General features: G+C 45.8%; 1 protein-coding gene across 2 annotated transcripts in view; it reads right to left on the reverse strand.

Annotated features, from left to right (window-relative positions):
* The window catches only part of MLXIPL (MLX interacting protein like), a 142,438-nt gene that overhangs the window by 53,718 nt on the left and 67,706 nt on the right, over window positions 1-21,014 (reverse strand). For both annotated transcript variants that reach the window (XR_013223730.1, XM_077294520.1), the window contains exon 7: window positions 14,753-14,833. Coding sequence is in view for 1 of the 2 variants with exons in the window: in XM_077294520.1 (XP_077150635.1) it covers window positions 14,753-14,833 (81 nt within the window). In the remaining variant the exon portion in view is untranslated. The remainder of the gene's footprint in view (window positions 1-14,752; window positions 14,834-21,014) is intronic.

Here is a 21,014-nt window from a genome sequence, read left to right on the forward strand (position 1 = left end):
ACGGTGATCTTTCCCTATGGTAGTTTTTCTTGTGTGTACAAAAGTATGTGTCCACACTTATGTTTTTTAGTTAAAGTATTTGTTACACAATTTGTGATCATTTCAGTTTGATACCATCTCCCACCATCTAGTAAAAAAGGACACAAATATATAAGCTTTTCTAACATTAGGACATATGGATGATGGATTGCCAACGAATCAATAAATAGTATCAAAGCATCTGATTTTTTTTGATTCTTTAACATCTCGCTCCATCCATCTCAGGAATTATTGTAAATGTTTATAAACAAGTAAAGGAGAGACACATGGATTACAATGGAGCGACAAGCAGACAATGCAAAATTTGGCCTAATTGCATCAGCCAAGCTGAAATGGAAAAGTTCCACAGTGGGGGAAGGGTGTCTGGAGGGAGCCATTTCTTCCTCTCCTCAAGTACTTCCACTCAAAGGGCCTCGTGTTCCTCATATCCTCTTTCTTTGGCTGTCATGTAATTTCTTCAAAATGTGCACTTGTATAGATGACAAAAATAGTAATGCTACCCTTAGTTTCCATTGTGGTTTTTATTTAGAGGCAGGGCTTTTAATGCATTACTAAAAAGGTAAGTGAAAATAGATCATGACAAGAATACAAGCATTGTCCTTCTGTGACAAGCCACCATTGCTGGCCTATTCACAGCACTGTGCGATATTTATCCTACTATTGCAAATGGGGTTGTATCACAGTATTGGGGTACGCGCACATCTGCGTATATAAACTCACTCAGATTCTCAGCCAGAAAGGTTGGCGAGTGTCCTGCATTTTTTTCTCATCTAGCATCCGTATATGCAAGTGCTTTGCGAGTGTGCGGTATTTCTCACCTACGATCCGTACGACATGAGTATGTAACATCATCTTTTACATACTGTAATTCTCTGTCATCTCAGGCTAGTTTTCTAACTAACAAAACAATCTTACATACAGAGATAGATAGATAAATAGATAATGTAAGGTGGCTGTTGGACACCTAGTGGAAGAGAGATAAACCTGAAGTAATGCTTTAGTAGACTAAAAGGGGTTAATCAGCCATGACAGGTTGATTGTGAGCAGCTGAAGAGTTAAGACGACTGCTCATCATATTGACGCGATGGCCGGGGGACCACCACGGTGCAGGAAGACTACTGTACACAAGATGAGGTGCAAACAACAAAGGGTAGATTTATTGGGAGGCAAGGAATGAAGTGGGTGAGGAAGATGCAAACAGGGGTATGCAATGGCAAGAGACACTTTACAAGAGTTATAAACTTTATCTTGTCCGTAAAATAGCACGGTGCTCCAACTATTACAGACTCAAAATATGTCTCACAAGCAAATTTAAACAGTAAACAAATAACGATGCTACTCTACGTATAACCTCCCTGGCCTTTACTAAGCAGGCCCCACGGCTGCCGTGTACTGACCACTGAAGCCTACACTAGGCCCTAACAGGTGCACCAAACAGGAACAGACTCACGGTGATGTTGGGGACTCAGGTCCAGTCCCAGGGGGGCCCCCAGAAGTCTAATATCGCGGTGCGCACGGCTTTCTGTCAGCTCTGTGAAACGTGGTCTTCTCCTTGCTTCTGGGTCCTAGGGATGCTCCTGGAAACTGCAAGTCCCTTTCTCAGTATCTTCGTGGCTTCACAAACTAGCACAGAACAGCCACCTTTGCTGTACCCGGAAAAGTCTTGTAAATTTCACAAGTACACTCCGTCCTAGGCTGTGGGACCTTTCTTGTAGCAAACAGCACACAGTTCTCTCGGTAGCAGCTTCAGCTCACACACACAGTTCAGGCTCAACTCCTCCCCTTATTCTAGGGCAGTTTATCTTCACAGTCTATAGCAGGGGAAAGCAGAACATTCCATCACACCTAACAAGGGGGTGCTGTCTCTTAAAGTGGCAGCGTGTTACTGTCCATAACAGCACCACCCTCTTACATGCCTCCCTTCTTAATGATGGTCGTCCTCGGCCATCACAGCATCAAGGTCGAGCGTAATGAAGGAACGTGTAATGCGGAAACAGCACCTATAGAGGAGGAAACAAACAGACAGAGCACACTGTTCTACATATCGGACTGGTGGAACCCCTGCATTAGACCTCTGGGATCTCCGGAGCTCTTGGCTGTCAGGCAAGGCTTGACTATCTTCCAGAGGAACACTTGCTGCAGGAGTCATCGTGGGCTCTTGTCTGGTCTCGTTCTCTCATGGCGGTACTGGTACATCCATGGGATTACCATCCCTGTGCGCCTGAGGACCCCCTACGTCAGGGATGGTCCACCACTCGTCATCGATTTCACCATCAGGCATGACAGATTCAGGAAGTGGAGTAGCGCCTTCAGGCGACAATGGCGTGGACCAGATCTCAGACCGTCAGGGCCTCAGCATATTTCTGTGAAGTACTCTAGGGGCGGATGCCCCACTCTCAATTTGCACCTTGTAAACAGGGCCGTTAGCATACACTCGCTCGATTACTCTATAAGACTGTACTTCCCATCTCTCACTTAGTTTTCCCTTGGGGCGCTTCTCTCTGACTAATACTCGGTCTCCGGGTTGGAGTGGTAACTCTTGAATCGGTTTGCGGCCTGTATGCTCTTTTTCTTGCAGCTGCTGACCCGCCAACCGCCGTATCGTTTGTAGTCGTTGCTGATGCTCTTTCACCCATGAAGTGACCGTTCGCTCCATCAGCTCCTCTGGCTGTTCCAAATTCAGCTCAATGATCTCCCGTCCAGCTCTTCCAAACAGCAGTAGATAGGGGGTATAACCCGTGGTGGAGTGGACCCGATTGTTGTAGGTCCAGACCAACTCTGGCTGGTAGTCTGGCCAACACGCCTTCTTATCCTCCTCCAACGTTCTCTGCATTTGAAGTAAGGTTCTGTTGAAGCGTTCACATGCTCCTTTGCCTTGAGGATGATAAGGGGTGGTACGGGACCGCTCGATGCCATACATACGATACAGTTCTTCCATCACCTTGCCTTGGAAACAAGCGCCTTGGTCGGAATGGATGCGCTTTGGGCACCCATACACCCAGATGAAGTCTTGACAGATGGCTCGCGCCGCCGATTCTGCAGTCTGATCTCTAGTCGGGGTAACTACTGCAAACTTGGAGAAATGATCAGTCATCACCAAACAGTACTGTAGCCCCCAGGCCGAGTGTCCCATGAGGAGATAGTCGATCATCAAGACTTCTAGCGGTTCCTTAGTTTGTATGGTCTGGATGGGTGCTCTCTGTTCGGTACTCTTAACGAGGTCGTATACTTGACATTGCCGGCAAACCTCTTCCACCACAGACTCCAACTGGGGGCAATACACATATCGTTGTAACCATTGGTAGGTCTTTGTGGGCCCGAAGTGAGCTCCAAATTCGTGGTCTTCTCTAGCTACTTCTTGAGCCATTCTTCCTGGGATGACCACCTGCCACCTTACTTCCATATCTTTTGGCTGTTGTCTCTTGCGATATAACACTGATTCTCGCACTTCCAGTCTATCCCACTGGTGTAGGATACTCTTCATTTCAGCGTCCAGATCATCTCTCTCTTGCTTGCCAGGCTTCCGCTTCTGAGTTACCCACCATTTCATCTGTCTCAGCCCTTCGTCTTCATCCTGAACATGTCCCAATTCCTCATTGGCTCTCCCCAGGGACCGGGGTAGTGCGCAGGCCTCCCTTCTTGACTGGGCCGCAACCACTGGGGGCTTGAACTTATGAAAATCTGGGGTCTCCTCCTCTTCGAGTTGTTCATCGAGATCCCCCACTGGAGTCTTCACAGTCACTCTTGACAGCCCGTCAGCATTTGCGTTTTCGGTAGCAGAGCGATATTGGATGGTAAAGTCAAACTTGGCTAGGCAAGCCACCCATCGTTGTTCTAAAGCCCCCAATTTAGCATTCTCATGGTGGGCCAGGGGATTATTGTCTGTTTGAACTTGAATCTTGGTCCCTGCCAGGAAGCCCGCAAACATCTCTGTCATGGCCCACACCAGGGCCAAGAGCGCTAAACGGAAGGAGCTGTAATTGTGGGGGTTTCTTTCGCTGTCTCGCAGGGACCTGCTGGCATACCCGATGACTCTCTCATGTCCATCCTGTATCTGAGAAAGTACAGCACCGAGTCCATGAAGGCTACCGTCTGTGTACAACAAGAACGGTTGATCGAAATCTGCATAGGCCAAAATCGGGGCTGAAGTAAGGGCATTCTTTATAGCCTGGAAGGCCTCGTCTTGTCTCTGGGCCCAAGGGATGTACTGGGTCTTCGGCACTCTGGCGGTCCCCCTCAGCAGCTCATTCAGGGGACCCGACACCTTCGCGAAGTCTTTGACAAACCGGCGGTAGTACCCGGCAAGCCCCAGAAAGGCCTGAAGTTCTCTCACCGTGCGAGGGACTGGCCACATCTGGATAGCAGCCACTTTTTCTGGTGAGGGTAGAACTCCATCTTGTGACACTATGTGGCCCATGTACTCGATCTCTCTTGAAGAGGTGGCACTTCTTTGGCTTCACCTTCAGGTTATGAGCCCGCAGTCTTCAGAGTACCTGTCCAAGCCGGCCAAGGTGTTCTTCGAATGAGGCCGAAAACACAATGATGTCATCCAGATAGATCAGGGTAGCCTCAAAATTTAAGTCTCCCAAACACTTTTACATCAGCCTTTGAAACGTGCCCGGAGCATTGGAGAGCCCGAAGGGCATCCGGTTAAACTCAAACAGTCCCATAGGGAGGATGAAGGCGGTTTTTTCTGTGTCTTTCTCTGCCACGGCTACTTGCCAGTATCCACTTGCTAGGTCCAGGGTGGAGAAGTACTTGGCTTTCCCCAACGCTGTCAAGGATTCCTCGATGCGGGGCAACGGATACGAGTCTCGAACAGTGCAGGCATGGAGTTTCCTGTAGTCTACACAGAACCGGATGGTCCCATCCTTTTTCTTGACTAGCACCACCAGGGCTGCCCAAGGGCTCTGACTACTCTGCACCACTCCTGAATCCAGCATCTGCCTCAGTAATGTTTTCACCTCTTAATACATCTTGGGCGGGATCTGCCGGTATCGTGCTCGAATTGGACGAGCTTCTCCGGTCGGTATCTCGTGCGTGATTGCTTCAGTACAGCCCAAATCCTTGGCGTGACGGGCGAATGCGGCCTGATCTTCCCACAGCATAGCTTCTATTGCTTGCACACGCTCAGGGCCCAGAGCCTTCACATCCACTTCCATTTGATTAAGGATGACCAGTCCACTCCACTCCGGGCATGGCGTCTCTTCAGCCCCCACAGCAACTGCTAGGGCCCACCCCGCACCTTCTTTCGGTGATAAAGACAACTCCTTCTGACTCACCACTTCGCCCTTATGTAGGTACACCAGGGCCAGATCTGTCCCTCGTGGCAAGGTGACCTCCCCGGGGCCCACATTCAAAGCTCTTATGGGGACGTGTCCTCGCTGGACCACAGCTATTGTACGAGCTATCATGACTTCTTGGTCCACTCCTCCGCCTACCACAGGCTGGACAATCACTTCCAACCTGTCAAGGTTGCGATGCGTCCCCACTGGAAGGTATACTATAGTTTCTCACTTGGGAGGCAGGATTACAGGTTCTTTACCAGGAGCCCTGATGACCCCTACTGTCTGATAGGATGGCACACTCTTCTGCGTCCCACAGACGCGGATCAGTCGTTGAAGAGCTTCTTGAGTAGGCTTATGTGTAGTAGCCTTCTTCCAATATCCAGGTCCCCGTTTGGTAAACATAATCTGATCGAGTTCACGTAGGATGTTCATCCCCAGTACGACAGGCACATCTTCTTTGATAGGCTCAGGGACTAGCAGGATCCCTTTTCTCCCCACTTCTTGCCCACAGATTAGAATATTCATCCACACGACCCCTGTGACCGGGATCGGTTGTTGGTTGGCAGCAAACAACCGGATCAATGTCTCTTTTTCTGGCTTGGCCAGGTCCTGGAAATGCTGCTTGAAGTACGCTTCTGGCATCGTCGTCACTTGTGACCCGGTATCTACCAGGCAATCCACTAGAACTCCCTCAAATTCAGCACGTAGGATGGGACTCCCAGCAATCAAGTGTTCGTTATGATATGGAGTGGCCTCTCTCCTCGCCTCCCCCGAGTGCCGCACTACTGCGGGGGTTGGTAGTTTAACGGAGGCTTCCGCTGGCCTTGAGTATACTTCCGACAGTCTCTAGCAAGATGCCCCCGTCCTCCACATTCCCAGCATTGGATGCCTCCTCCTTGCCGGGGGGCACCTCGAGCCTGTCCTCGTGCCTCCGATGCCTGACGGGAGGGGGCTTGTTCCCACTGATCCCTTGTCGGTCGGGCTGAAGAATGGTTGCATGAGTATGGTGGGTCAGGCTCTTGAAGTTCCCCCACTCTTCGCTTCATCTGGGTCAGTTTCTCTTGCACGTTAACAAGGGACTGCTGCAAGTCTTGCACTACCTGGACCAGCACCTCTTGATGGTTTGGGTCCCCTCTGGAATTGGCATCCTGGACACGCATCACCCCAGACGCATAGCTCTCTTCTTTACTTCGGGCCACTGTTTCCGCCAGGATTTGACGATACGTAAGGGCCGGATCTGCCCGGACCCATTCTGACAGTGCTCGCCTCAAGGATGTGCTGTGCAGTCCCAGAATGAATTGCTCCTGGAGTATCCGGTCTTTAGAGCCCATGCCGCCAAATCCATCCGCCTCCTTTCTCTGCACCTCTGCTAACACTTCTTGCAGTGCTGTTGCATACTGAGAAATTCCTTCTTCCTGCTGCAGCCTAGAGAAAAATTTGGCGCGAAGGTGTTCCGCGCTAGCAGTCTCGCCGTAGATCTCTTCCAGGAACTTCACTAGCTCCTTCAGGGTACTGCGGGTGAGTTCTGGATGTAGGCAGACGTTTCTGCGGGCTTCTTCCTCTAGGGCAGTTAAAGCGATGTCCGCTTCAAGGTCTGGGCTGATGTTATAAATCTTCAGGGTGCTTTGCAGCTGGGACACCCAGTCTGACAGTGGCATATTCTTGCCGTCAAACTTTGGTAGCACACTAAATATGGTGCCCATAGGGAGTGTCCTTGCAGGGGTTCCACCAATGCCCACAGCATCCCCATTAATGTTAGCATTCCCGCCATTGCTGTCTGCTGCGTCCATCTTGGTGACAGTAACCTGCTCGCAGCGCCATTTGAAGCGATGGCCGGGGGACCACCACGGTGCAGGAAGACTACTGTACACAAGATGAGGTGCAAACAACAAAGGGTAGATTTATTGGGAGGCAAGGAATGAAGTGGGTGAGGAAGATGCAAACAGGGGTATGCAATGGCAAGAGACACTTTACAAGAGTTATAAACTTTATTTTGTCTGTAAAATAGCACAGTGCTCCAACTATTACAGACTCAAAATATGTCTCACAAGCAAATTTAAACAGTAAACAAATAACGATGCTACTCTACGTATAACCTCCCTGGCCTTTACTAAGCAGGCCCCACGGCTGCCGTGTACTGACCACTGAAGCCTACACTAGGCCCTAACAGGTGCACCATACAGGAACAGACTCACGGTGATGTTGGGGACTCAGGTCCAGTCCCAGGGGGGCCCCAGAAGTCTAATATTGTGGTGCGCATGGCTTTCTGTCAGCTCTGTGAAACGTGGTCTTCTCCTTGCTTCTGGGTCCTAGGGATGCTCCTGGAAACTGTAAGTCCCTTTCTCAGTATCTTCATGGCTTCACAAACTAGCACAGAACAGCCACCTTTGCTGTACCCGGAAAAGTCTTGTAAATTTCACAAGTACACTCCGTCCCAGGCTGTGGGACCTTTCTTGTAGCAAACAGCACACAGTTCTCTCGGTAGCAGCTTCAGCTCACACACACAGTTCAGGCTCAACTCCTCCCCTTATTCTAGGGCAGTTTATCTTCACAGTCTATAGCAGGGGGAAGCAGAACATTCCATCACACCAAACAAGGGGGTGCTGTCTCTTAAAGTGGCAGAGTGTTACTGTCCATAACAGCACCACCCTCTTACAATATCTCCACCCGGGTCATTCCATATCAAGTGATCCAAATATGAATATTTTTTTTACCTGACGTCTTTAGATTTTTTTTATTTTTTGTTTTTATGAAGTACAACTTTAGTTAATTACAAATAAAAAGTTTTGAATTTTTTTCTTCATCGGTTAATTTTTTACAGATTTCTAAAGTTTCAAAAAAGAGCGGATTTTGGCCTGGTATGGCTTTACATTTTTTATCATATCTCGGGCTAGAATTAAGATATAGAGGTGGGAGAAGCATCATTTTTCTCAGAACGGTACCGGCTTTCATTTGTTATCTCACAAGACTATGTTTCTTTATATTTTGTTTTGGAGAAATCAAATTAAAAAATTTGGTGCGCAATTCTGAAAAAAACGTATGTTTTAAAATTGTGAAAACATGCCTGTGTGTTTGTAACAACTCTGCTGGCATCACGGCATGGCCTCACATCTCTCACACTTACCCACTGCTCCAGGCCATGATGTGTTTTCTATTTTATGCCGGCTCCATGTTCTGTGTCTCTGCTCTCTGCATGCTTCATGGCTTTGTATATAGGGGGGCGGTGCCTGAACTTTTTGGTTCTTATAGCAATCAGGTGCATCTGTCTAATCTGTTCCTGACCAATTACCAAGAGGCCTCCAGTATATAGTGCAGCTCCACCCAGTGTTCTGGGCCTGTGCAATGTGTTAGCTCAGTTAGTGTTTAGCTTCTGAGTTTGCCAGGCCTTGCTGTGAGTTACTCCCTCTCTGGAGGCTTTTCTCTGTATTTTTGCCTTGGTCTTGTTGTCCGCCCTCCAGGAGGCAGAATATCCTGGTCTCTGTGTCTGTGTCTTTGTCCTTGTGTCTTGTTCCATTGCCTTGTCTGTACTTAGTCTTATCTCTGTCTCCTTGTCTGTGGCTTCCTTCCCTGCTGTGTCTTTCCTTGTGTTCTCAGTCTGCTTACACTCTGCACTCTTGCAGCTCTGCCTGCTCTGTACCTTTGTGGCTTTTACCTCTGATCCACACTCCTGCGGTTCTGCTCCGTTCTTCTCTGCTCCGCTCCCGTTGCTGTAAGAATCTCTTTCTGCAGCTCCTCTCCGCATTCCTTGCGGTTCTGCTCCATTCATCTCTGCTCCGCTCCCGTTGCTGTAAGAATCTCTTTCTGCAGCTCCTCTCCGCATTCCTTGCGGTTCTGCTCCGTTCATCTCTGCTCCGCTCCCGTTGCTGTAAGAATCTCTTTCTGCAGCTCCTCTCCGCATTCCTTGCGGTTCTGCTCCGTTCATCTCTGCTCCGCTCCCGTTGTTGTAAGAATCTCTCGCTGCAGCTCTTCTCCACATTCCTTGTGGTTCTGCTCTGCTTTGCTTTTATTGCTGCGCTATCTCTTGCTGCTCTACCTTTCCTATCCGCAGCCTTGCGGTTCTCTTCCTGTGTGAACAGGTCTCAACCTGTTCCTTCATTCTCCCTTCCTTCTGGTTTATTTCCATACCTACATCTCCTGTGTGAACAGGTCCCACCTGTTCCTTCATACCTGTTCCTTCATATTTCATATCTGTTCCTGCACCTCCTGTGTGAACAGGTCCCTACCTGTTCCTCCTAACTACATATCCGTACCTGCACCTCTAGTGTGAACAGGTCCCTACCTGTTCCTTCATACACCACATCAACCAGTCCTGTGTTCTCTGCCGTTCCTGCCAATCCAGTGTTCCTGCCAATCCAGTGTTCCTGCCAGTCCTACCGTTCCTGCCGTTCCTGCCAGTCCTGTGTTCCTGCCAGCCCTGTGTTCTCTGCCGTGTCTCTGCCAGCCCTGTGTTCTCTGCCGTGTCTCTGCCAGCCCTGTGATCTCTGCTGTGTCTTTGCCAGCCCTGTCCCAGCCGTGCCAGCCTACTCGTCTGAGTTTCAGCCGTGCTCTTCTGCCAGTCCTGCCTGATGCCCGCACCAATCCTGGTATTCCTGTCTCCCAAGTGGGATCAGCAGCCACAGCCAGACACCACCCTGGAGTAGCACCTGGCAGCTGCCTGCTGCACAAGCCTGACCTCACCATCAGAGGCTCCAGTGAAAACCCAGGCAGCTGTCATAGTCACGCCCCTTCCAGGGTAGTCTGGTTTGTGGCACAGTGGGGCCACAAACCCCCCGTGCATGCTCACGCCTACCAGTCAGGGCGTGAGCGTGACAGTGTTACTTGTGTCCTTGTTTATATTTGTACAAGGATTCATCTTGGGATCTATCAAATTGTATTTTTTTTTAAGCCTTGAATCATCTGATTTTATGTTTGTGTGAGTTTCTTCCTTTTTTCTTTTCAAATTACAACTTATTGCATTCAACATTTATATGTAACAATAAAGAAACAGAAAAAACAACTACTGAAGTGCCAGAATAAATGCATCTTAATCATCATAACACAACTTGCTCAGCATTTTCAACCTGAATGCATTGAACAAACCAAAAGAAAAAAGGTGATCACATCCTCAAGTGTGGTTTTCTAAATACAGTCTCGTCCTAATTATATGTTAAAAACAAGATTAAAATAACCAATATTTTTACCACCTACTTATACATGGAACATTTTTTTCTATTATATCACTAAACATGTCATTTCTGAAGTGTTTAAGAAGAATAGTACAGTAGTTAAATCCTCGTTCTATAAAATATGAACTAATCAAACAATTAATAGTAGGTTTTTACACTGGCCTTCTATCAGCAATGTGTCCCTTCTAGTGGGTGAAATGTCATCTTGTCCATAAGCGCTAACTAGCAATGGCCGTTTCCTTCTGTGTCAGAGTATGTGCGGCTGTCATGGTGCTCGGCTCCACCTGAGTTATATCTGATTTTTGTTCACTTTTACAATGTCTGGTTTTCTTGGATACACAAAGGACGGCGCTGGACCAGAAGGTGCAGAAAAGTCACTTATTCATTTTCACAATCTTGAATCGGCCACCAGCGCCGATCATATTCACAGGTCACATCACCAGTTATGTCATCCATTGCCGATCTTGTGCCGCCTTCTACCACTTCATGGACGTCACTGTCTTTATTTCCACTACATGGGATGACAGTGCGGTATTGCTGAGTCCCTGTGCCTGTAACCGATGTTATGACAATCTCTCCTCCTCCCCGTAGTCCTGGTTTGTACAATACATGAACTGGATGTTAAGAGTATTTTTCTCCCTACATTTGAGTAGTTGCATCGGTGTTAAAATTTGGTGTGAATACGGCCCGAGCTGCCGGCCTATCATCTACTCTGCAGTCACCGTCTACCCCTGGTCATCCCCAGCCCTAACAAAGCTTCTCCTCCGTCGTCTCATGCTTCTAAACTTTAAAACATAATAAAATAATAACGTAACATCTAACAATCATGGATTATTTGGTAAATATAGACCCCACACTTCTACACCACAGGCTGAACAGATCTGAATTTGAGATTTTCGAAGTGACACTGTAATAGTTTTATTTTTTAAAATATGATCCCATCACGATCCCAACATGTGTTTTGGTACAGATGTGGCTTGGAGTATAACAGGCACATATGCAGTATTTGAATTTTTTACATTAAACGTTTTTTTCGGAAATGCATTTTAAAGTTTTGCGTTTGCGTTCGTATGGGTAACATATTATTAAAGATACTCTTGTGACATTTCTGGTGAAAGCCTGTACAGTTCTGAGTAGAATGGTGTTTATTTGGTTTCTCTATCTTTTTTCTAGCCTGAGTTATGGGAAGAAATGTAAAGGCAGGCAACACCAAAATTCGCACTTTTTCCAAACTTTGAAAATCAATTAAAAAAAAAATAAAAATTCTAGAATTTTTTTTCCTTCACATTTTGCATTCTCTGACACACTATTACCAAATAACAAAATCTCAAAAGAATTAAAAATATAGAGGTTTATATTGGTTCACTTGACATGGAATGACCCCCCCCTGGGTGTGGTTCACTTTGTAAAATAAGGCCTGTTTGTCTCACCCATGTCTGTGTATACGGAGGTGTGCAGATCTCTTGGATTGAGTGCCTTTGCTTAAGGACTAAGGGTGAGTGTCCACGGTAAGTAAACGCCGCGTGTTTGACGCTGCAGCGTCAAACACGCAGCGTCCAGATGTTCCAGCATAGTGGAGGGGATTTTTTGAAATCCCGTGTCCACTATGCGTGGAAACCCGCACGCGGCGGCCCTGCGACTCCGGACATGCTGCGCGTCTTTTCAGATCGCAACATGTCCGTGCTACCTGCGGCGACGCTGCGTCGCCGCAGGTAATATCACAGGGCCCTATGGCGTGGGGTGCGATGATCCCGGGTGTGTACAGTACACATCCGGCATCATCGCGTCCCAGAAAGGGGGCGGGGCTTAGCACCGAGCGGCTTCGCCCGCTCCGGCAATACCGCCGGCCATCCTGATCGTGGACACGCAGCCTAAGGAGCTGGACTCTAAGGCCGGAGTCACACTACAGCGAGAAACAGCTGAGTCTCGCAGGTTACAAACAAGCTCTGGCACCGGCACTCCGTAGCGGAGCGTGCGGCTCCATGTATTGCTATGCGGCCGCACGCTCCGCTCCGGAGTGCTGATGCTAGAGCTTGGTTTTAACCTGCGAGACTCGGCCGTATCTCGCTGTGTGTGATCCCGGCCTAACCAGCACTATTGTTTGGACTTTTGCTTTATGTTTTACTTTGTGCTGGACAAGGGCTGTATTTGAGCTTTCCTGTTATGTGGTTTATGAGGACTGAAACAAACCAGCCAAACTTTTAGATTGAAACGGATCCTGTGATACCTCATATTGCTCCCAAGTAAGAAGCATTGCTAGATTTGCCATTAGAAGTGTGGACACCGTTCCCAGGGAACATATGTGACTGTTACAGAAGTACTGTTTAACATTGCTATAAGCCAGGGAGCAATGTTAGACAGCATATTTTTTGTCTTACAGGGGTTATCCACTACTTGGACAACCATTTTTTAAATATGGGCAGCACGGTGGCTCAGTGGTTCGCACTTCAGCCTTGCAGCGCCGGGTTCCTGGGTTCAAATCCCACCAAGGACAACATCTGCAAGGAGTTTGTATGTTCCCTACATGTTTCCTCCGGGTTCTCCGGTTTCCTCCGACTCTCCAAAGACATATTGATAGAGAATTTAGATTGTGAGCCCCAATGGGGACAGTGATGACGATGTCTGTAAAGTTCTGTGGAATTAATGGAGCTATATAAGTAAGTAAAATAAGTAAATAAATCACTGCAGGAGATCAGCAGATGCTACCGGGGTGCTTCACTACACTTCCTCAGACAAAACTTGGTGCTTGATAAAGGTCCTCGGACCGAAACGTTGCCGCAGGAGGCAGAATAAAGTGTGTTGCTGCTTGTCACTTCCTGGTGTGGCGCTGTCCTTCTCTTCAAAAACTTGGATTTGTGAAATTAATAGTCACTGATTGCAATGTCACATGAGCATCGCAGCCAATGTCACACGAGCGTTGGGAGACGCTGCACCGACATCGCTGGAACAGCGCCAGTGCAGGAGGTCAGTGTGAGGTGTTTTACTTTATTCGGGAGAATACAGTATTTATGAAAGGTGTTTTCCAAGCAGTAGACAACCCCTTTAAGCATAGCATACTGGTCTTTTTTGAGTTGTCCACTATAGACAGAGAAAAAGGCTGTTGGTTTGTAGGTAAGATCACTAGTTTATGGTACAGTGCCTACTAGATATGATCATTCCTAAGAAAATAAGCAAGTGGCTGTAATCCTACAGAGACAGTTATATCTTCTAGTAAGACATAATTCTGGGTGACCAGAGCCCTTCGGAGTCCTTTTTTGTTTCATCAAATATTAAAAAGATAGCAGATCTTGTAACAGGTTCCCTTTAAATGTTTACAGAAACTATGAAAATAACTTTATTAAAAAGACATGTGTAATTGATTTGCCAGAGATTTCACATGAAGCATTGTAGAGTTGTAATAAAACTGCATCATTTCTGCAGAATGGATGATTTAAAAATAAGCAGATTTTCTGCTTTGTGTGCTGATTTCCATGTGTTTTTAAAGGGAATCTGTCATCATGTTTTTGCGACCTAGTCTGAGAGCAACATAATGTATAGTCAGAAATCCTGATTCCAGCAATATGACACTGACTGAGCTGCTTGCTGCAGTTTTGACAAAATCACTGCTTTATCAGCAGGAGATTATCACTACAGGACTAATAAACCTGTTGCCATGTAGTCCTCCATATTCATGAGCTGTTTATCCCCACCCCTACCACTGATTGGCAGCTTTCTGCCACTGTACACAAAAAGCTGCCAATCAGTGGTGTGGGCGGGGTTATACAGGGCTCCGCATTCAGAGAACTGATAGATCTGCAGCAGAGAATACAGTGATCTTATCAAAACTGCAGCAAGTAACCCTGTAGGTGATACATTGCTGGAATCAGGGGCTTTCACCCTTATGCTACTCTCAGATAGAGTAGTAAAAACCTGGTTACAGATTCCCTTTAAATTCCCATCTACATGTATTGTAAATTGACGCAGATGTCTGAACACTACCTAATACATTATGTCATATTCTTTGGATTTCCATCACATAGGTATTATAAAATTGAATTTATTCGGAAAACATGAATTTGGTGTGCATATTTGTTATAAAATATATCCTTATATATGGCGCCACTGAAGCCGTATGGGATCTCACCGGGCGAATATACTCGTATAATAATATTATTTTGTTATTTTATCGCACACCGGTACTTTATGGATATTTTTTTTTTTTTTTAAATCCCTAGACAAACATTTTAAAGAATAAGAAGTAATGCAGCAGTTACAACATACCTGATATGTCCATGAAATCATCAAGACTAGGCTGCAATGTAGCCAGCTCTGGTTGGATCATATCTGCATTTCCAACATAATCTGTAAAATAATTTACAACTAAATTACTCAAAATATACTAAAAATATATAAAAGAGAGATAAAGCTGTAAAATGGTTAAGGTCTCATTCACGTCAGTGTATTTCATGTGTGTAGTCATTCTTCACGTGGAAGATCCTATATCCAGAGTTAATGTTAGTCAGGTAATCAAGAACAGAAAAGGCTCAGAAATCAAACAATTCAAAATTTTCGTGCTGATTAATTCCTTAAGAGCTCGTTCGCATTAGGGAATAAAAAAAAAGCTTTGATGTTGCTCCTGAAAGGTTGGACGAGTGGAATCTAGATGGATCAAATTATGTTTTTTTTGCTCAACTAACATACATATGACATGCATATGCAATCTGTATGCAATGCGTTTTTAACATAATATTTTAGATACTCTAATTCTCTATGTAATTTAAAGCTAGTTTACAGATTAATAAAGCAATCTTATATACAGATAGATAAATAATAGATAGTATAGATATCCTATAGACATATAACTTCACAAGCCCCCTGCATATAAAACATGTAAACCCGTCAGTGCCTGTAATATGGCACTAGAGGGTGTTTAGCCTTATTTATCCTATTAAATAAATAAATAAATAAATGACTTGGGTCTCCCCTATTTTTGATAACCACCCAAGGGAAAGCAGACAGCTGTGGGGTTATATTATCATGTTGGGAAGATCCCTGTTTATTGGGCCCTTCCCAGCCTAAAATACAAGCCAGCAGCCACCCCAGAAGAGGCACATCACAATAGATGCTCCAATTTTGGCACTTTGCCTTGGCTTTTCCTGACTGCCCTGGTGCATTGGCAATCGGGGTAATGGTTTATGGGGTTGATGTCAGCTGTGTAATGTCAGCTGGCATCAAGCCCAGGGGTTAGTAATGGAGAGGCATCTATCAGACACCCTCATTACTAACCCAGTAAGTTGAAAGAAAAAAAACAAACACAAATATTTTGGGAAGAGCTGGGGCTACGTGCAAGAAATAGCTCATCAAATGTGATGTGCCAATTCTGGGTCAGATCGGGCTTGTATTTTTTAGGCTGGGAAGGGTCCATTTACCAGGGACCTTCCCCGCCTGATAATATAAGCCCACAGCTGTCTGCTTTACCTTGGCTAGTTATACGAAATAGGGGGGATCCCTTGTCATTTTTTAAAATTATTTATTTAATAGGTTAAACACCCTTTATTGCCACATGAAAGGCACTACAGGGTGCTAGTTTATTATATGTAGGGGGCTTGTGACATTAAATATCTACAGGACATCTATCCTATCTATTCTATTCTGACAGTTCTGGCTGTGAATTTACTGTACTTGGCTTATGAAATGTCGGGGTTTCCTTGTGTGCGTAAAAATCAAACGGCACATGCGTGTGCTGTCCAATTTTTTCTCGTACCCATTGACTTGCTTTGGTGAATGCAATCCTATTCTCTCATCCAATCGCAGCATGCTGCAATTGTTTTCCTCAGTCCGATTAGAGATGAGGAAAAACTTGCAGATGAGCACTGACTCATTTAGTAATGCTGGTCAGAGTGCAATGCGTTGTTCCATTCAAGAATGGGTACTTGACTTCTACGGGAGCCCTGTAGGTGGGGCAGCAGTTGACTATGTGCACTGCTGCTCCATTCTAAAGGAGATAAAAGTTTTGCATTCTGGTGATTGGTGGGTGTCTCATTGGACAGACCCGCAACCATCTTAAATGCAGCACCCAGGGCCGGACTGGCCATCTGGCAAATGCCAGAAGGGCCTGTCTGCTTGTGGGCTGCCTTGTCTGCTATGCTGTTAGCAGAATCTGTGTTCTCAAGACATCCATACTGTTAAGAGATGTGACGGAGCAAAAAGTCGCTAACTCCATCACTTACCCCAGCAGGCCTTGGGTATCATTAGAAATATTGGTCTTATAGTAAATCTTGCTTTCCACCATCCAGGGTAATATTAGTGATATATGCCCATCTGGTGCTTGGGGGCGGGGACATCATGGGCCTGTGTGATTTCAAATGCCAGGACTGAATTTCTGCCCCAGTCCGTACCTGGCAGCATCTATCCCACAGATAGGTGATACATTGTTCCCAAAGGAATATCCCATTGGCAGAGTTTCTGGGTGAGAGAATTTGAACTAGTGAGCCCTGTGCAGTCTCCCCCAAAAAACTTTGAAAGGACGACAAGGATGTCTGTACCCTGAATATGCAGTGAGGTCCTGTCTGATGACCATTGGACTAAAAGTCTAAAAATACCCCCAAATGTTTGGAGTCTGAAGTACAAAGACTTTCTCCAATAAATCTCATCCACAGGGCTTACAACACTCATAAAAGAACCTACTCTGTGAAATACACACGTGGTCAAAATTGTTGGTGCCCCTCTTTTAATGACAGAAAAACCCACCATGGTCACAGAAATAACTTGAATCTGACAAAAGTAATAATAAATAAAATATCTATGAAAATTAGCAAATGAAAGTCCGACATTGCTTTTCAACCATGCTTCCACAGAATTAAAAAAAAAAAAAAAAAAAAACACTCATGAAATAGGCTTGGACAGAAATGATGGTACCCTGAAAATAATGTGACAAAATGGACATGTTAAATCAAGGTGTGTCCACTTACTAAGAATCTTGGAGTCAGTGAGTGGGCCTGTATATAGGGCTACAGATACTCACTGTGCTGTTTGGTGACATGGTGTGTATCACTCTCAACATGGACCAGAGGAAGCGAAGGAAAGAGTTGTCCCAGGAGATTAGAAAGAAAATTATAGACAAACATGTTAAAGATAAAAATTATAAGACCATCTCCGAGCATCTTGATGTTCCTGTGACTACACTTCCATATTATTCAGAAATTTAAGATCCATGGGACTGTAGTCAACCAACCTGGACCTTGCCGCAGGAGGAAAATTGATGACAAATCAAAGAGAAGGATAATAAAAATGTTTAAAAATGAGTTTGCATCTCTGCTTCAGGAAAATGGCCGCCGCGATCTCCATCTGCGCATGCGCGGCATCCCGCAGCCATTTTCCTGAAGCCCCGGGCAGCAGAGCACTCCATCTGCGCACGCGCGGCCTCAGGAAGATGGCCGCCGCCACGGAAAAGCCAGTGAATAGCACAGATCGCGCTCTTTGTCTGCCGCTGCGCAGTGCATTCGGCAGTTGCGCATGCGCAAAACACTACGCCAACAAGATAAGCAAGAGGTGGGCGAGAAACAGCCATTTCACCACGCCCTTTTGACCAGACCAGCGTGATTGACAGGCGAAAACGGCGACTTTGGTAAGGTATTTCGGCAGCATAGGTGGGGAATCAGGGGACAAAAAATACATTATTGTAAAGCACAGCTCAGGCCCTATTTAACGGTATTTTTATCTCATACTGAAAAAACGGGGTGACAGGTTCCCTTTAAAGGTGAACTTCAAGCTCAAGGAACATCACTGTCAGATCGCACCATCCGTCGTTGTATGAGCCAAAGTGGACTTCATGGGAGACGACTAAGGAGGACACCATTGTTGATACAAAATCATAAAAAAGCCAGACTGGAATTTGCCAAGCTACATGTTGACAAGCCACAAAGCTTCTGGCAATGTCCTATGGACAGATGAAACAAAAATGGAACTTTTTGGCAAGGCAGTACAGCTCTATGTTCACAGGTGGAAAAATGAAGCATATCAAGAAAAGAACACTGTACCTACTGTGAAACATGGAGGAGGCTCTGTTATGTTCTGGGGCTGCTTTGCTGCATCTGGCACAGGGTGTCTAGAATCTGTGCAGGGTACAATGAAATCTCAAGACTATCAAGGGTTTCTACAGAGAAATGTGCTGCCCAATGTCAGAAAGCTTAGTTTCAGTCGCAGGTCATGGGTCTTGCAACAGGATAATGACCCAAAATCCACAGCTGAAAACACCCAAGAATGGCTAAGAGGAAAACATTGGACTATTCTGAAGTGGCCTTCTATGGGCCCTGACCTAAATCCTATTTAGCATCTTTGGAAAGAGCTGAAACATGCCGTCTGGAAAAGGCAACCTTCAAACACAAGACAACAGGAGCAGTTTGCTCTTGGGGAGTCGGCCAAAATACCTGTCGAGAGGTGCAGAAGTCTCATTGACAGTTACAGGAATCGTTTTGATTACAGTGATTACCTCATAAGGTTGGGCAACAAAATATGAAGTTAAGGGTGCCATCATTTCTGTCCAGGCCTAGTTCATGAGTTTTATTATTTTTTTTTTTAATTCTGAGGAAGCATGATTGAAAGCAATGTCTGACTTTCATTTGTTAATTTTCAGAGATTTTTTTATTATTACTTTTGTCAGATTCAAGTTATTTCTGTGACCATTGTGGCTTTTTCTGTCATTAAACGAGAGGTGCCAACAATTTTGACCACGTGTGTAGGTATTAGACCATGTGTGTAATTCCGTAGATGTAGGTATGATGATGCTCAGCTCATACAGTCATGGACAAAAATTTTGAGAATGAGACAAATATTAATTTTTCCAAAGTCTACTGCTTCATTTTTTCTAATGGCGATTTGCATATACTCCTGAATGTCAGAGTGATCAGCTTAACAGCAATTACTGTACTTGCAAAGTCAATATTTGCCCAGAAAATGAACTTTAACCCCCAAAACACATTTCAACATCATTGAAGTCCTGCCTTAAAAGGAGCAGCTAACATCGTTTTAGTGATTGATCCATTAACACAGGTGTGGGTGTTGATGAGGACAGGGCTGGCGATCAATCAGTCATGATTAAGTAAGAATGACATCACTGGACACTTTAAAAGGAGGCTGGTGCTTGGTATCATTGTTTCTCTTCAGTTAACCATGGTTATCTCTAAAGAAACACGTGCAGCCATCATTGCACTGCACAAAAATGGCCTAACAGGGAAGAGTATCGCAGCTACAAAGATTGCACCTCAGTCAACAATCTATCGCATCATCAAGAACTTCAAGGAGAGAGCTTCCATTGTTGTCAAAAAGGCTCCAGGGCGCCCAAGAAAGACCAGCAAGCGCCAGGACCGTATCTTAAAACTGTTTCAGCTGCGGGATCGGACTACCAGCAGTGCCGAGCTTGCTCAGGAATGGCAGCAGGCTGGTGTGAGTGCTTCTGCACGCACTGTGAGGCGGAGACACTTTGAGCAAGGCCTGGTTTCAAGGAGGGCAGCAAAGAAGCCACTTCTCTCCAGAAAAAACATCAGGGACCGAGTGATATTCTGCAAAAGGTACAGGGAGTGGACTGCTGAGGACTGGGGCAAAGTCATTTTCTCTGATGAATCCCCTTTTCGATTATTTGGAACATCTGGAAAACAGCTTATTCGGAGAAGAAGAGGTGAGCGCTACCACCAGTCTTGTCTCATGCCAACTGTAAAGCATCCTGAAACCATTCATGTGTGGGGTTGCTTCTCAGCCAAGGGAATCGGCTCACTCACAGTCTTGCCTAAAAACACAGCCATGAATAAAGAATGGTACCAGAATGTCCTCCAAGAGCAACTTCTCCCAACCGTCCAAGAGCAGTTTGGCGCCCAACAATGCCTTTTCCAGCATGATGGAGCACCTTGCCATAAAGCAAAGGTGATAACTAAATGGCTCATGGAACAAAACATAGAGATTTGGGGTCCATGGCCTGGAAACTCCCCAGATCTTAATCCCATTGAGAACTTGTGGTCAATCATCAAGAGACGGGTGGACAAACAAAAACCAACAAATTCTGGCAAAATGCAAGCATTGATTATGCAAGAATGGACTGCTATCGGTCAGGATTTGGTCCAGAAGTTGATTGAGAGCATGCCAGGGAGAATTGCAGAGGTCTTGAAGAAGAAGGGTCAACACTGCAAATATTGACTTGATGCATTAACTCATTCTAAGGGTACCGTCTCACAGTGGTACTTTTGTCGCTACGACGGTACGATCCGTGACGTTCCAGCGATATCCATACGATATCGCTGTGTCTGACACGCAGCAGCGATCAGGGACCCTGCTGAGAATCGTACGTCGTAGCAGATCGTTTGGAACTTTCTTTCGTCGCTGGATCTCCCGCTGTCATCGCTGGATCGTTGTGTGTGACAGTGATCCAGCGATGCGTTCGCTTGTAACCAGGGTAAACATCGGGTTACTAAGCGCAGGGCCGCGCTTAGTAACCCGATGTTTACCGTGGTTACCAGCATAAAAGTAAAAAAAAACAAACAGTACATACTCA

The sequence above is a fragment of the Ranitomeya variabilis genome, chromosome 3, assembly GCF_051348905.1.
Source record: "Ranitomeya variabilis isolate aRanVar5 chromosome 3, aRanVar5.hap1, whole genome shotgun sequence".
Classification (NCBI taxonomy): domain Eukaryota; kingdom Metazoa; phylum Chordata; class Amphibia; order Anura; family Dendrobatidae; genus Ranitomeya; species Ranitomeya variabilis.